Source organism: Sus scrofa, chromosome 13, assembly GCF_054392235.1.
Source record: "Sus scrofa isolate SSC_HxYL_T2T_F1_AM1 chromosome 13, Sscrofa_HxYL_maternal_Yorkshire_Landrace_v2.0, whole genome shotgun sequence".
Taxonomy (NCBI): Eukaryota; Metazoa; Chordata; class Mammalia; order Artiodactyla; family Suidae; genus Sus; species Sus scrofa.
Genome location: NC_139395.1, coordinates 80,367,385 through 80,384,899, shown reverse-complemented (window position 1 = coordinate 80,384,899; position 17,515 = coordinate 80,367,385). Strand labels below are relative to the sequence as shown.

The 17,515-nt window shown below is 42.3% G+C and overlaps 1 protein-coding gene and 1 long non-coding RNA gene across 50 annotated transcripts in view; both read left to right on the top strand.

The window, feature by feature from the left end:
* Positions 1-17,515, top strand: part of SRGAP3 (SLIT-ROBO Rho GTPase activating protein 3) — a 393,430-nt gene that overhangs the window by 142,460 nt on the left and 233,455 nt on the right. For 14 of the 49 annotated variants that reach the window (XM_084989320.1, XM_084989321.1, XM_084989355.1 and 11 more), the window contains one exon: positions 1,402-1,493. The exons of 25 other annotated variants lie outside the window; for them this stretch is intronic. In XM_084989320.1, coding sequence (XP_084845446.1) covers positions 1,402-1,493 — 92 coding nt within the window. Of the gene's footprint in view, positions 1-1,401; positions 1,494-1,788; positions 1,960-2,822; positions 2,941-17,515 lie in introns of all 49 variants that reach the window. 10 more of the 49 variants (XM_084989343.1, XM_084989350.1, XM_084989360.1 and 7 more) reach the window with 3 other exon arrangements.
* Positions 3,360-9,569, top strand: LOC146397420 (uncharacterized). The gene is made up of 2 exons (XR_014823746.1): positions 3,360-8,290; positions 8,716-9,569. It is a non-coding gene; the product is annotated as an uncharacterized LOC146397420 (long non-coding RNA).

Below are 17,515 nucleotides of genomic sequence, written 5' to 3'. Positions count from 1 at the left end.
TATAATTCTCATTTGCCTGTGGTTTGCTCATCTCACTCATATCATTGTTGCATTTGGCCTTCATAAAAGCCCTATGAGACAGGTGGAGCTGGGTTATTATCATCTCTTTTGCTAGAACACCAGTCTCTCAAGATATCCACTGTAAAAAGGGCTGTTTGTTCAAATAAGCATGGGAAGCATTCTAGTGTGTTCCTTCCCAAGAGTGTCATAGTGTACATCTTCATATTAAAGGCTCTGATAAGTCCTGTTTTTTTTTTAAAAAAGAAATTATTTAACCAGAACTCATTAACTGAAGTACTATTTTTATTTTTATTTTTTATTTTTCTGCTTTTTTTTTAGGGCAGCACTTGCAGCATATGGAAGTTCCCAGGCTAAGGGTGGAATTGGAGCTACAGCTGCTGACTTACACCACAGCCACAGCAATGCTAGATCCAAGCCATGTCTGTGGCCTACACCACAGCTTATGGCAACGCCAGATCCTTAACCCAGTGAGCGAGGCCAGGGATCGAACCCTCATCCTCATGGATACTAGTTGGATTCGTTTCCCCTGTGCCACAACGGGCACTCCATGAAGTACTATTTTTAAAAAATAGTCTATCTATTGGCATCTTCTTGATATTCAAACTTTTTGTAAAAGGCCAGATAGTAAACATTTCAGGCTTTGCGGGCCATATGCTTTCTGTCTCAACTACTCAGCTCTACTCTTGAGGGCAAAAGGAGCTATGGACAATAGAGAAGTGAATGGCCATGGCTATGCTCCAATAAAACTTTTTTTTTTTTTTTTTTTTTTTTTTTTTTACAAAAACAGGCTGTGGGCCATATTCAACCCATGGATTGTAGTTTGCAGATCCTTGTTCTAGAACAAGCATCCTTTGAGAGATGCTGCTTGGAGTGTCCAGAGAGTCCTGGATAAGGACTACACTCCCAGCCGCCTGGAACAGGTGGCACAGTGGCAGTGTTTTATTGAATGTGGCTCAGATGTAGAAGCTTTGCTCAGGGTATATTACTGCCAAGTGCCATCACAGAGGTGTCATTCAGGCTCCTGAGTATAACTTCGATTTGTTTTTCATTGTTTTCTGGTTTTTGGCACAAAAGACCCAGGAAGGGAGCAAAATGCACCAAGTGCCTGTTTTGTGTAATCGAAGCGATGTGCATGTAGGTTCATGTGGGTGTTAGCGTTCAAGCTGGTCTGAGTATGACTATGGTATTTTGTTGTTAAGCATGACTATAGCCAATAGAAAAATTATCAAGTTACATGTCCTTGTTTCAAAGCACCTAATGAGAACTGCTAGAGAGATTCACCAGTGTTATTTAACTTGTATGAGGTGAGAAATCACGAATGTATTCAATCAATGGGCAAGGACTGACTAAACACCTAACATGTGTTCTCTCTTTAATTAGAACTTTTGGTTACAACAACAAAAGCCAGCTGAAGCCGGTGGTGGTGAAAGTGGAGTTTTTTGGAAAGATGCAAGATGATCTGTGGAACCCAGGTGGGGAAATACATTTGGCTTCAGGATGGCCTGGGACCAAGAATGGGGTGCTCAGGAGCCCTGGTTTGTTCTAGATGTTAATTAGTGTACTATCTCTCATTTTGGCTTCTGTCTGTACATCTGCTTCAATCCTTCTTCGTAGCAGACTGACTGTTTCTGATGCTTGTACGTGACAGGTAGACAGTGGTTGCCCAGAGCTTCTAACTTCATGTTTCAGCTGGAGTGAACACATGGAAAGATTGTCTCTCTTGCTCCCTCTCTCTCATTTGCCTTCTTTCCTTCTCCTTCACTTCAGTACCTCTGGGAAGAGACTCAGAGTGGTCCAGCTTAGGCAGTTCCTGAACCAGTCATGACATGGGGTTAACAACACAACTCTACCAGTAGCATCCTACCACTGTTGGTGGGGAAGGCTCTCTCCAAAGAAGGTCTCCAAAGCTCTGCTGGCCAGGCACTGAGCAGGTGCAAGGTGAAATAGAATATTTTTGTCCACTGACATTTATAAACTAGTTGGAAGGGGAAGCAAGTACTTAGTGGCGATGAGAATGTCTGATGTGCTAAATTGCTTCATTAGGCAGTGAAGAAGATAATAGTATAAGTAAGGGACTGATTTTGCTGTACCAACATTGAGTGTAAAAAGAGAGATAGGAAAGGGCTGGCATCACCAGGAAGGATTTTAGGCAGCATGTATATGTTTGATGTGGGCAAGTGGGAATCAAAAAATTCTGATTGGGAGATTGAGATTCTCCCAGTCGGGAGATATTGGGCATATATAAGGAAATAGAATTACAAATATGAGTGTGATCTGGTTCCTTAATAAGATCAGGGAGGTAACTTTAGAGAGCATTTGGAAGTACACTCAGGAAAGTGGCAGCCATTGCTGGAGGCATGGTCCATGGTGGTCTGGTTAACTGTAGCAGGAGGAGGTCAGGTGGGGCTATAACAGGAGTGCTTAGAATTCTACCCTCTGGGGGTAGGGTCCCCAGTTCCACTGGGGCAAGAGGATACCCAGGCAGGTGAGGTCTATCCAGGTGGAAGTGTCAAGTGTGGGATGGGGGTACTGGGTAGTGCCCTAGGAGAGTGCAAAAAGCACGCCCTCGCAGTGGGGTTGGGTAAGTCAGAGATAGGACCCAGACGCTGGGGAACAAGGCAGATGCTGTGACAGAGGGTGAGACAAGGTGGGACTGGAGACAGTGGGGGTTGGGGTATGAGAAAGAATCGCCAGGAATCTGAATCCGACCTTCTCATTGCTGCAGCAGGACCCCCAAGAAGAAAGGAGAAGTTCAAACTATCTTTTTTCCTTTCTTTCACTGAAACTTTCTCTTTATCCAGGACCTCGAAGCTAACAATTAGCTGATCATCTGGCAAGCCAGTGATTGATTCAGTTGTCACCCTGTTTTAGGAACTTTTGCATTGGAACAGAAGCCACAAATGCCTGATACCAAAGAGTGTAAGTGCCTGGGATTTTAGGACTGAGATACTAAGTGCAACATCAAAGATTCCATCTGTGCCCCTTTGTTTGGGAATAGAATGAGCAAACAAGATGCCAGCTGTCCAGCAGTGAGGGAGCTTTGGCCCTGGACTGGAACATTTTTAGAGCAGCAGAAGTGGGGCCATCACATAACTGGGCAGCATCTTTAGGGAGGAAAAAACAGCCAACATAGGTACTGTCTGAGGACCAGTTAGCTTCAGAGGAGGCCTTGTCTTGGTATTCATTTGCAGCTAAAAGAGGCAAGGGCAGAGGGGCCAGGCAGCATTTGGTGTGGGGAGACAGGGATTTGAATTCTTGATCCACCACATTGTCCCCTTCTGTAAATGGGCTCACAATATTCATCATGGTAGTCTGTGTGCCAACCCCTGCCACACATTAGATGTTCAGTATATGCATATTATATCTAAACCTCAAGTCCTACTTAAAATAACAGAATTTTCCTGAATGCCTACCCTAGGCAGGAATCTTTGAGGCTTCTGAGTAGAACTTTCTGTAGCAAGGCACTGACCACCTCGTAAATCAGACTGTCCCATTGTTGGAAAGCTTTGTTGGAAAAATCTTCCTTGAATAGAACTGTATGATACCTCTATCCTTTGGAACAACCAGAATAAGTCTAAGCTTATTCCCATGGTAACATTTCTATGATGTGAAGACTGCTTTCATGTATTCCTAAATCAGGGATGGGGAAAAGTTTATATCTCCTGTGCCATTTCTGCTCTTTTGAGGAGAGAGCTCTTGCTTTGGGATAGAACAATCCCCAACTGAGTGCCAAAAGTGATGGATTGGAAGTGGCTGCTGTGGGGCTGTGTTGAGAAGGATTCTGAGGCTGTGTGCCAGGCTCAGTAGGAAAAGATCTCACTTATCGTGGGTTTGGGTTGAGCAGTGGTGGTATATGTGGAAGGTGTTTGTTTTTGCTGTTAGGCATTCTCATGCTAGATTCTTCCTTTATGCTTTAGAGGACTTGTTCTCTTACTTTCTGGTCTGTTTTTCCTGCCACACTTCAGCTTATCAACGTTTTGAAAGCCATCTGGCTGTCAAATCTTCCACATAATTCATCTCTAGGGTGGATTTAACCAATCTTACTGGCCAGGCTAGAGTTTCTCCTAGAGCAATATTTTTTTGGGAAAACTTCCCAAATGGAGGACCATTTTCGAGTCTGCAGCCCACTGATAAAACTTCCAAATTATTAATATCTCTTAAATGTGGAGCCCAATGTAAGCACTGTCTTTCAGAAGTACTCTGAACAACAGGGAGGCCAGCGAAACTTGTAACACATCCCTTGATCCTGGGAAGGCAGCTTAAAGGCCGCATTCACTTTTCCCTGTGTTTATAAAGCTGACGTGCAGACTGCTCAGAATTCTGAGGGTGGCTGGAGAAAAGGGAGGAGGGGGAAGGGTAGGAGAGCCGGACCCAGTCTGAGCAACACCTCCTCCTCCCCCTTCTGCTCTCCTCCCTTCTCACGTGGGTGAGGACCACTGACACATGGCTCCTTGTGGGAGGGAGAGCTCCAGCTGAGGCTGTGGGAGTGCCCTGCTGCTCCTTTCTGCTGTCACCATACTCAGCCACCTTTGTGGTTCTCTCGGTGGTTTGGCTTCAGCAAGGCTAGGGACTGCAGCCAGCACAGTGAGTCCAAAGGCCACAGGTCTCCTTGTCACAATGAGGTTGTCCTAAAGGTCCCTGGAAAACTGTGAGTCCTTGAAGTGTCTCCCATTCTGCAGCAACTTGGAAAACCTAAGGATGATGTACGAATTTCTCCATAAAGCTCACTGTATGTATGTATGTAATTAATGGCCTGACCTTTATTCTAAATTATGTTTTTCCTTTCTAGGGTGTGTGTGTGTGTGTGTGTGTGCGCAAATACCCTTTCTTAAACAACAAGGGTAGTTTTTCCTACCTAATGCCCTTTGCAATGTTGGCCACCTTTTATAGATGCCCCTTTACATTTCTGGGGAGTCGATTTTACTGAACTATGAAATCTGATCTGAAAACTACAGCCTTAACCAAGGTGAGATCTATCCAGACGCAATATGCCTTCTGGACAGTCTGGAAGATGCATTCTGTCATCCCAGCGAGGCCACTGAGGCACGGGATTGGTCCATGGGTGACTTTTATTGGTAGTTTAAATTTCCTTCAGCCCAGTTTATTTTAAAGATGGCAGTGTTTGGAATTATGGATTTGGGAGACTCAGTTAATGAGTATCAGCCTTGTCAGATTTTAGCATGGCTCTGGCAACTGACTTAGCCCCTCAGTACCTCAGTCTCTTTGTTGAGTTCGAACAGCTGTGTCCTTTTTCTAGGGTCATAAGGATGTTTGTGACAGTATTTTGCTGCAAAATCCATCAAATATTGCTTATTGTTGTAGTTATCTCTGATAAAATTTAGCTAGCTTTTGTCAGGGCTCCTACTACCCTGTGGACATTCAGCTTTTGAAGGGTAGGAGAGACTGATGCAGAGATGACAGGGTGGGGCCACCTTACAGGGCATTTTGGATGGGGCATGTCTCAGTGTGGACTGTCCCCTCCATTGCAGATGTCCCCTGGCCCCTGCCCACTAGATGCTGGTAGTGCTTCTTAGTTTTGATGACATTGCCCCACAGATTTTGCATTCCCTTTGGGGGAATGGTCCTGCCTCCAGGTGAGAGCCATTGGCTACCTGCCTCGGAATGGTCAGAGGCAGAAAGTAGATGCAGTATAGCAAAGCAGAGTCTTTAGAGAATGGCCAGGTGGGCTCATGGTCTTAAACTGCATATTAGCTGTTGGTGTTTGGGTCTTCTGGGTATTGAACAGAGAGGGATCCTTGACAGCACACAAGGAGCACAGCTCTGGGAGACTGGGAGTCTGCATTCAAGCACCCATTTTGCTACTCACTAGTTGATGGACCTTGAGAAAATCTCTTCCGTCTCTGGGTCTCATCTATAAGATGGGGATTATAGAGAAGATGGTTCTTTTCAGCTCTCTGGCTCCAGGACTTGAAGGGGAAATGTCTTAGATCTGAGTGAGACCAAAGGAAGAACTTCCTACCTGTCATGCTCTGAAGAGGGAAGATTATATCTGACTGCTTACCTTTGTTTGAGGTGGAAAGGATGAAATCTGATAGGAAGGCTGGGATCTGAAGACCTGACCTGTTGAAACTGCTTCCTGAACCCTGTCATTCTCTTCATTTTAATGTTTATAATTTAGTTAACTTTTTGAATATGTGGTATGGACACATATAAAGCACTATAAATATAATGGAACGTATTTCCTCTTATCCACACAGCTCCCTTTCCCCAAAGACCACTTCACTTTATCCTCTCAGAGATTTTCTTTACTCTCATCCTCTTTGAGCTGGTCTGAGAAGATAGTTTTAAACATGATTTTGTTGTTATGCCTTTAACTTTCTGGTCTGAAGGGTGAGAAATTTGATCCTTCTGTAGCATGTGGCTAGTTTCCTACAGTGAATTTTCCCTATTAGTCATAGTTCCTTTCTGCCACTCTTGGGTAGAGATACAGCGCTTTTCATCTTTCTCCATATTTTTCTACTCCCAAGTTCCCCATCCTTCATTTGAATTGGGGAATTCTATAAGCACAGATCAACTTAAGATATGACATCTGGACGCCTTGCAGCTTCTCCCTCCGTGGACTTCAGAGGGGGCTCATTTTACATAATTTTCTATTTTGATGATTTCCAAAATGATTTCATAGCTTTATATTCTCTTTTGCCTTGGAGCTTAACTCAGTCTTACAAATAACTTTCTTTTTCATTGGTTATTGTAAAGCTTTTGCTCACTGAGTGGGAAGCCCTGTCAGATGTTAACCATATATTGAGAGAAGAACTCTGGACTTGGAGGGAGAAAACCTGAGTCTGAGTGCAAAATAAGTACTTTCTTGCTGTGTGATCTTTGTTAAGCTGCTTGGCCTCTCTGAATCTGTTTCCTCATCTGTAAAATGAGCATTGTGCTACCTGCCTAATGTGGCTGTTTTTAAGGTTAAATAAGGCAGTGAATGCAAGTATACTTTGCAAACTGTTAAGAGCCTTACAATTGTAATTATTGTAATGCTTAAAAAAGTATTTATTAAGCTTCTATTGTGTTCTAGATATTAGAGATAGAGTAGGAAATAAGCTTATATTCTTATGTGTGCTGGTGTGGGGGTATGTGTAGGGGCATAAGGGAAGGCAGGGAGACTGGCAATAAAAAGGTTAACTAGTAAACAAGATGAATTCAGATAATAGTAACCATTACCAAAACAAATAAACAAAACCCAGCAACCAACCAACCAAAAAAACCCCTGACAACCCACCAGTAATAGAATAGAGAATGAAGGGGGAGGGGTGTTATAATTTCTGATAATAGATCAGGAAAAGCTTCTCTAAGTTGACAGCTGAATATTGTGAAAAGCTGGAGAAGAGAATGCAGGCCTGGGAAGCAGCAAGTGCAAAGGTCCTGGGGGCAGGAAAAACAGGTTTGGAGAATTAAAAGAGAAAAATGGGGAAGGAACTATAACAAAGCAGGTAGGCAAGAACAAAGTGAGGGAGGTAGAGAATGTTACAACAACTGGGAGAGATTGGCTAGAATAGGGCCATCGAGGGCCTTGCATTTTATTCTATGTCTAGTTAGAGATTTTAAGCAGGGAGAGTACATGATCAGTTTTTTCCTTTAGAAAGATCCTTCCTCCTAGAATGTGGAGGATAGATTGTGGGTAGAGGAGGAGAAGCAGTGAGACCAGTGAGGGGCCATTGCCGTAGTCTAGGCAAGAGATGATGCCTATACACCAGAAGTTGCACAGATGAAGTCATTCTTGAGGTGTTTGGGTATGAAGCTTGTGTAACTGTTTCCATAGGAAAAGGATAGTCTCTGGTGTGAAATGAGATGTTCTTTCTTTTCCTTTTCCCATCTGCTTTGCTCTTGCTTAGGAATATGGAGGGAGTTAAAGTGGGCAGGGGGAAATTCCACATTTCCTTTTTAGATGATGCAGGGTTTGGGACTACATGTTCCTATAATTAGTCCATAGCATTTATTGACTAGAGGAAAGTTTTTCTAGCCTTTTACTTCAAGTCAACCTTTCCTGTAGACAAACTGGGCATCTGCTTAGAAGCTTGGCAAGGGACTGTCTACCCGATTTGTATTTTCAATAGAGATACCAATGCAAGGCCATCTGTATGGCTGTGCAAGTTGTCCCCTATACAAGGACACTTGGCTGAGAGGTGGGGCCTGAAACCCAGTCCAATCCCTGCTCACCAAGCACTTTGTCTGGTGTGGAGGAGTATCTGTAGGAAGAAAGATCTGTCTTTTCCCTTTCTTTTTAGGGCTGTACCTGTGGCACATGGAAGTTCCCAGCTAGGGGTGAAATTGGAGCTGCAGCGAGGGTCTGTGCCACAGCCACGGCAACACTGGATCAGAGCTGCATCTGTGACCTACACCACAGCTTTCGGCAATGCCAGACCCTTAACCCACTGAGTGAGACCAGGGATTGAACCTACCTCCTCATGGACACTATGTCAGGTCCTTAATCCACTGAGTCACAATGGGAACTCCATGAACTGTCTTTTTCTAATTGGCAATAAGACACTCTCTGCGTTAGCAGTAGCCCTTTCCCAGCCATTAGGGTTTCTGCTTTGTGGCCTGGTTTCCAGGGTCTATCTTCACCTTTTCTATTCCAGTCAATCAGCACTTTTTTTTTTTTTTTTGTCTTTTTTTTATTTTTTATTTTTTGTCTTTTTGCTATTTCTTGGGCCGCTCCTGCGGCATATGGAGGTTCCCAGGCTAGGGGTCCACTCGGAGCTGTAGCCGCCGGCCTACGCCAGAGCCACAGCAACGCAGGATCTGAGCTGCGTCTGCAACCTACACCACAGCTCACGGCAACGCCGGATTGTTAACCCACTGAGCAAGGGCAGGGACCGAACCCGCAACCTCATGGTTCCTAGTCGGATTCGTTAACCACTGCGCCATGACGGGAACTCCAGCATTTGTTTTAATAAATATTTATTGAGTACCTACTATGTACCTGGCACTGTGTTTATATTGATGAACAGACGGGCACACTTCTGGCCCTCACTGAGCTTATAGTCTAGTAGAGATCATTCCATCTTTATTCTTGGCAACTGGAGAGCTTTCTTTGGGAGAAGACTGAGGTAATCTCAGCCCCTGTTCTCTGAGACATGAAGTATTGGCATCTGACTTGGAAGCACCTCTTGGGGTTGGGAAACAGTGCCCACCACCTGCAACAAACATACACCTTAGTCCAGACTTCCAGGGAGATGGATTAGCTCAGCTACTTTTCACCTCTGATTAGGCAAAGCCAAAGGAAAAGAAAAAAGCTGTTGTAAAAGGGTAAGATTTATCCTTGAGCTTTAGGGTCTTTATAAAAATCTACTTAAAATGTATACAGTTTCTGTATGATTACCACACTTTAATAAAAAATGATGAAAAAACTACTTAAGTTTGTTGAGGTGCCAGGGTCTGGGCTTAGAGAATTCAAGATAGGGAGGTGGGTCAGGCACTCCAGGGGTCTCTGTGTCTTGAGAGAGTCCTCAGGCCCTTGACCCCATTCTTCAGCTTAGTGAATAATTATCAGCCTTTGAGGAATCCTTTAAAAATTAAAATAAAAATTTTTTAGTGAGCTAAACACACAGAACATTGCTTCATAAGCTCTGCTCTCCATGGACAGGTTGACATGCATACACCTCTCTTGGGTATTCATTCTCTCCAGCTTCAAGGTGGCTGGGAAACAGAATTAGTCATCATTTGTTTGGGGAGATTGGAATGAGCAAAAGAGCTGGGTGGTTTTCAGATTTCTTCTTTTTTCTCCAGGCTGTGGTGGAGCCAGGAGAATGAGAGATTCCATACATCTTGTGACCAGATGTGGCATCTTTAACTGGGGAATCAGCAGTATCAGCAAAACAGAATCAGTTTTAAACAACACTCCTTTATTTACCTATTTATTTTAATATTTATATTGTGTTTTTTAAGATTATAAAAGTAATGCCCACTTTCCCCTCAACAGTTTATTAAGAAAGTGTTCAAACATAGAGCAAAAATACCTACTTAAAAAAAAAAAAGGGAGTTCTCTTATGGCACAGCAGGTTAAGGATCCAGTGTTGTCACTGCAGCGACTTGGGTCATTGCTGTGGCACGGGTTCAGTCCATGGCCCGAGAACTTCCATATGCCTTAGACACGGCCAAAAAAATCAGATATGTCAGAAGGGTCCCATAAAGAGAGTAAAAGGTTCTCATAATCCTGCCTCCTGGAGAGAACGTCACTGTTACCTGTTTCGTATATATTCTTCCAGATTTTTTTTCTATGTGTATGTGAATATATATTATTATGATTGCCTTGGCAGTCATATGGTATTATTTATACTATTTCTCTTTTAGCTTTTTTTTTTTTTTTTTTTTTTTTTTTTGGTCCTTCTATGGATGCTCTGGAGGCATATGGAAGTTCCCAGGCTAGGAATTGAATCAGAACTGTAGTTGCTGGCATATGCCACAGCCACAGCAACGCAGGATCCGAGCCTGTATTTACCCTGCACCACAGCTCAAGGCAATACTGGATCATTTAACCCAATGAGTGAGGCCAAGGATCGAACCTTTGTCCTCTTGGCTGCTAGTTGGGTTCCCTAGGCAGGGAACTCCCTATTTTTCTTCTTTTAAAAGAAATTAGCAATTTGTCTCAGACATCTTTGCATGAGAGTATTTATTGATCTATTTCATTTTACTTTGAAATTATCTTTACTGAGGTATAAATTGTATGCCATCAAATTCACCTATTTTAAGTGTACAATTCATTAACTTTTTAGTGAAATTTCAGAATTGTGCTAACACCACAGTCCAATTTTAGAACATTTCCATCACCCTTAAAAGATTCCTTGTGTCCGTTTGCAGTTACCCTCCTCCTCATCTCTATCACCAGGCAACCACTAATCTATTTTCTGCCTCTGTAGATTTGCCTTTTATGGGCATGCATATAAATGGAATTATAAACACAATATATATATATAGTGTGTATGTCTAACTTCTTTTAAGGTGTAATGTTTTTGAGGTTCTCTCATTTTGTAGCATGTAACAGACTTTTGTTCCTTTTCAATACTGTTCCATTTTGGTATATACCACACTTTGTTTATTTGCTAGTTGGTGGATATTTGGGTTGTTTCCAGTTTGGGGCTGTTATGAGTAGTGCTTCTGCAAACATTTGTGTACAAATCTCTGTGTGGATACATTTCACGTTTCACTCTTTTGAGTGCATGTATAGAGTTCCATTTTATGACTGTCCCTATATAATATGTTAGCCAAATCCCACTAATGCCCATTTGCTTGGATTCTGATTTTTTTCTGATGAACGAATAATGCTATATTGGACATCTGTATGCATATAGTTTTGTGCGTATAGGTGAATGTTTTGGAAGGATATATGTTTAGATGGGGAAGTTGTGAGTCAACAGATTGAAACATTTGATATTTCAATAGCTGGAATCAAGTTTTCTTCCAGGAGAAGCCATACCGATTTATACCTCCCACCCCTGGCAGCACATGCGACTTAACTGTTTCCCTATGTACTTGTCATGTGCAAGAAGGAATATTTCCATTCTTTCTAATTTTATAAGTGAAAAATATCTCATTTTTCTTTGTTTCCTCATCTTATTTTATTTTTTTATTATTTTAAAAACTTTTAAAAATGACTTTTATTTTTTCCATTATAGTTGGTTAACAATTTTCTACTATAGAGCAAAGTGACCCAGTCACACATATGTACATTCTTTTTCTCACATTATCCTCCATCATGCTCCATATAATTGACTAGATATAGTTCCTAGTGCTATACAGCAGGATCTCTCATTGTCATTTTAATTGGCTTTTTTTTCCTTGTTGAAGAAGGTGTTGACCATTTATTTATATGTCAGTTTTGTGATTTTTTTTTACTGGTTTGTTTATCTTGTCCTAGGATGTTGAAATAACTCTTTGTATTTTAGGAAATTGGCTCTTTGGTTATAAAGTGAACTGCAAATTTTTCATTCCTTAACTTATCCTTTTTTTCCTCAAAGACTCTATTCATGGTAGTTTTGCTATACAGATTTTTTTTTTTTTTTTTTTGCTTTTTAGGGCTGTACCCGCAGCATAAGTTTCCAAGGCTAGGGGTCTAATCGAAGCTACAGCTGCCAGCCTCTGCCAGAGCCACAGCAATGCCAGATCTGAGCTGTGTCTGTGACCTACACCATAGCTCACGGCAATGACAGATCCTTACCTCACTGAGTGAGGCCAGGGATCGAACCCACAACCTTATGGTTCCTAGTTGGATTCGTTTCCACTGCACCACGACGGGAACTCCAGATATTTTACATTTTGAAGTACTCATATCTGCTAGGGAAAAAAAGGATCTGTGAATATTTTACAATGTTTATAATATCCCCAGAAGGTGGTGAGGAAGGTGAAATATTGATAGGGGAGAAAACTGAGGAATACAATATGATCTCCAAATAACTTCATCTACTAAGTATCTGAATAATATTAATAATTTAATATTAATATTTTAATATTAAAATAATTAATATTTAATTAATATTTTAAAATATTTTTTTCAATGCTTTATGGTTGTTCTGGTGTCATAGAAGCACAGTCTCCACATTTTGGTGCAAAACCTCAGAACTAAATTGGGGTATTTTTGGCCTCCAAGCCCCTTGCTAGTAATAATTATGACAGTGACATTAATTGAATACATACTGTATGCCATTTGTTCCCACTAATCCTTGCAGTCACTCTATGAGGTAGGTAGTTATTTCCCCATTGGAAAAAGATGCAGGGATCTCCAAATAACTTGCTCACTAGTATAGCTGGCAGATGCTGGCATTGGGATTCAGACAGGTTTGCCTGACACCAAAGCCTCTGCTTAACCAGGACTCCTTCATCCTCCCTTCCTGAAGCATTCAATGAGTTGACCTAGCTCTGACCAAGAAGGAGGTATTTGAAGAGGCTTTAAAAAGGGATGTGCATGCTCGGGAAGTTGGTATAGTATTATAGTGAGACGGCTACTGACTTAAGCTGCAAGATCTCTGGATTGTAGTCTCAACCCCCTAAAACTCTTCTCTTTTCTTGTCATGAGGAAAGAAGCATGTGTTTACATTGGAGCCTAAGGAGGGAAGGCAGAAAGACCATTATGGGTTTTCTGTTTGCTCCATGGTAGGAGTGAGCTGGCTGTTGGCAATTAGATCTGGGCCCCGTGGGGGAGATTGGGGTAGTGGAAGAAGAGAGGTGCTTCAGGCCTCAGCTCTGATGTCAAATAGTGTCTAGGTTAGTATGGATCTGCCTGGGATATTTGACCCTGGGTCTTTCCATTGCCTAACCTGGATAGGACTGGGGATATTGAAGATCTTGAAAGGATATGGTCAAAAATCCATAAAAATGTTGGGGATCTTGGAAAGGTGGATTTACTCTTGTTCATGTGTCAGTTACCTAGGAATCCTCGAGTGCCAAGGGCAACTGTGGGAGAGGATACAAAGATGAGTCACTGTGGAGCCTGCACTCAGGGGACTCATCATCTGGGTAGGGAGATGGGATCTATCAAATATTACTTGAACTAAGGCAGAGGTAGAGAGTCTTCAGATACAGAGCTGGGGAGGCAGAGGAGAAGGAGCACTGACTTCGAAGTGAGATAGACCTGGCCTTGAATTATGTCCTGTGATAATGACAACAACAACATCATTTGTTGAGCACTTAGCATATATGTTTCAGGGAGTGACAAACAAGGCAGTCCCCTTCAGAATTGAAGGGCTTATCCCGAGGTCTTGGAGGGACTGTTGGCTGTCAGCCCTCTTTGAGAACTGCCTCTGCTGAAGGGAGCTGCATAGCCCCAGATTATGCCCTCTTCCCTAAAACCTGGGACAACTTGAAGAGCCCACTCAGCTTGGTGCCGCCACTGGGACTGCATCGTGGCTCAGCTTTTCACTCTGTCTAATCCTGCTTCCTTCTCCCTCTTATTACAGGTTTTGAAAAGAAAAGTGTACCCTAAAATACTCTTGCATGATGATCTCCATCTCAGAGTGTGTGCTACTCAGAGAGCCCAGTCCATGACAATCTATTTTCATGAGAGACCCCTGAGCTGGATTTCTTACTCTGTTTTGAAGATGAAGTTATTCAGATGTAGGGCAGTTGGATGGCTTACTCTGGGGCAGTATATCTTGGGTTCAAACCAAGTCTAGTTGTACCCAAAGTGCAATCTTTCTATATTGCTACCTGTAGGCATGGGACTTTAAGCAATGGAAACCATGAGGCTATAAAATCAGGTTGCTGGAAAGGAACTCAAAATTCATTTGGTTAGAGCTCCCATTCCTTAACCTCTGGGTCTGAGTTTCTGAGATCCAACACTGAAAATCTGATGTCCTAGGAAACCCTTGTGAACCAGGTGGTGGTGAGGATTGACTAAGCACTCAATAAATCCATAAGTTCAGTCATTCTTTCAACAGATGTTCATTTGAGCATCTTGCTATGTTTTTGGTTCCATTTTAGGCCAGGGGTACAGCAGTAAATAGAGCAGTTTTTGCCCTTTTGGAGTCATCTTTCAGTGAGTGCTGGGCTGAGGACGAGGAAGTGTTCTAGTTTAGAGACAAGAGACAAAGAAGCCTTCTGGGATAAGGGGACTTTTGGTTAAAGACCTAAATGAAGAAAGGAACTGGCCGTACAGATGCCTGTTAAGGTGCCTTCTGGGGGGAGGAACATCACGTGCCCAGGCCCTGGGCATTGGTAGGTTTAAGAAAGATGAAGAATGGTGTCTTGTTATGGCTCAGAGGGTTAATAACTTGATGTTGTCTCCGTGAGGATATGGGTTTGATCCTTGGCCTCACTCAATAGGTGAAGGATCCGGCATTTCCATAGCTGTGGCATAGGTTGCATATGTGGCTCGGATCTGGCATTGCTGTGGTGTAGGCCTTAGCTGCAGCTCTGATACGACCCCTGGCCCAGGAACTTCTATATGTTGAGGGTGTGGGCATAAAAAGCCAAAAAGAAGAAAGATGAAGGAGGTGGGTGGAGGCACATCATGAGCCAAGAGGGATGAGATTGGAGAGGCATAATCCCACAGGGCCTGGGAGCTGGGAATAGAGAACTTGGGTTTTATTGCAAATTGGCTTGGAGAAGGCCAGTGGCATGATCGAATTTATGTTTCAAAGGGGGTTTTGTGAGTGTTGTGCTGAGAATAGATTATAGCAAATGCCATTTCTATTTCCTTCCTGGATTATTTATACTTCTGTTTCTATTTGGGGACAATCAGAGAGGATGTTGTGGAGGACATCATGTTTAAGACCGTGGGCTCGGGAATCAGACTTCCTGAGTTCAAATCCTCATTCTGCCTCTCACTGGCCATGGGATCTTGAATGTTTGCTTAATGTATTTAATTACTTAATTAATTATTTGCTTTTTAGGGCCACACTAGTGGCATGTGAAGGTTTCCAGGCTAGGGGTCAAATTGGAGCTGTAGCTGCCAGCCTATGCAAGAGCCACAGCAACGCAGGATCTGAGCTGTGTCTGTGACCTACACCACAGCTCATGGCAACACCAGATCCTTAACCCACTGAGCGAGGCCAGGGATCAAACCCAAAACCTCATGGTTCCTAGTCAGATTCGTTTCCACTGAGCCATGATGGGAACTCCTGCTTAATGTATTTAAGCCTTGACTTCCCCATCAATAAAATGGAGATAATAACCCATGTACTTTATGAAGTGGGTTTGTTATGAGGATCAGATGTGATAATGCTCATAGCGTTTAGCATAGCACTTCCATTTCTTTTTACAGCTTATTTTTTAAATTGTGGTAACATATAACAGAGAATTGATCCATTTAAACTTTTTTTTTTTTCCTTTTGTCTTATTAAGGCGGCGGTGACATATGGAGGTTCCCAGGCCAGGGGTCTAATTGGAGCTGCCAGCCTACACCAGAGCCACAGCAATGCCAGATCCAAGCTGCATCTGCGACCTGCACCACAGCTCACGGCAACACCAGATCCTTAACCCACTGAGCAAGGCCAGGGATTGAACCCACATGGTTCCTAGTTGGATTCATTTCCTCTGCGCCACAATGGGAACTCCCATTTAAACTATTTTTAAATGTACAGTTTGGTGGCATTAAGTACATTCATGTTGTCGTTCAGCCATCATCACCATCCACTCCCAGAGTTTTTTTCATCTTCCTAAGCTGAAACTGTGGTTCCATTAAAACAGTAACTCCCATGCCCCTCCTTTAGACCTTGGCAACCACCATTCCACTTTCTTTCTCTGAGTCTGACTACTCTAGGGACCTCAGATAAGTAGAATCATACGGTGCTTGTCTTTTTGTGACTGGCTTATTTCACTTAGCGTGATGTCCTCAAGGTTCATCCATATCGTAGCATGTCCCAGAATTTCCTTCTTTTTTAAGACTGAATAATATTCCATTGTATGCATTTACCACATTTTGTTTATGCATCCATCTATTGATGGACATTTGGGTTGCTTCTACCTCTGGCTGTTGTGAATCCAGCACCTGCACTGTGTAAACACTGGATTTATCTTTGTCATCATTTCTATCTTGTTTTATATAAGTGCAAGGAAATGATAGGTGCTTACAACTAGGAGGCAGGAAATGTAGATCCTAGATTTCTGTGAGGCCAACTTTTATTCTGTCTGAGCCTTCTCTCTCTCATCTATGAAATGGTAATGCTAATGCCTGCGTCAGGGGGCTTGTTGTAAAGATCAAGTTATATACATTATGCAAACTTTAGAGCTACACTGTCCAATGTAGTAGCCACCAGTCACATGTGACTCCTTAGCTTTGAAATGTGTTTAGTCCAAATTGAGACATGCTGTAAATGTAAAACACACATGTATTTTGAAAACTTAGTACAGAATGAGGAGAATGTAAAATGTCTCAGTAATAATTTTTGTGTTGATTATATAGTGACATAATAACATTTTGGGTATAATGCCTACTGCCTCCTGGTTAAACAAAATATATTATTAAAAGTAATTTTACCTCTTTTTGTTTTTATTTTTTATTATTTTTAAAATTCAAGTATAGTTGACTTACAATATTTCATTAGTTTCAGGTGTATAATATAATGATTCAATATTTTTATAAAGTTATTCTTATAAAATATTGGCTCTATTCCCTGTGCTGTATATTGCATCTTTGTAACTTATTTATTTTATACCCAGTAGTTTATATCTCTTAATCCCCCTCACCTATCTTGTCCCCACCTACCTCTTTTTATTTTTTAATGTGGCTACCAGAAGACTTAAAATGACACTGTGGTCTGCTTCAGATTTCAATTGGATAACTTTGGTCTAGAGTTTACCACCTATTTTCCAATCTCAATCACCAGTTTTCTGGGAGTTCCTCCCATGGATGGTTGAGGTCTGAAGGGAGATTGTCTCCAGGAGCTCCAAGTGGACATGTGATTTATATCACGAAGGTGAAGGTACTGCAGTCTAAATGGTGATCAATGTTTATGGCCCACGGAAGCTTAAACACGCTGAGAGAATAGGCCCTGCCCGCGTTGCTGCAAATAACGGCCAGCCATTAACGTGCAGCCTT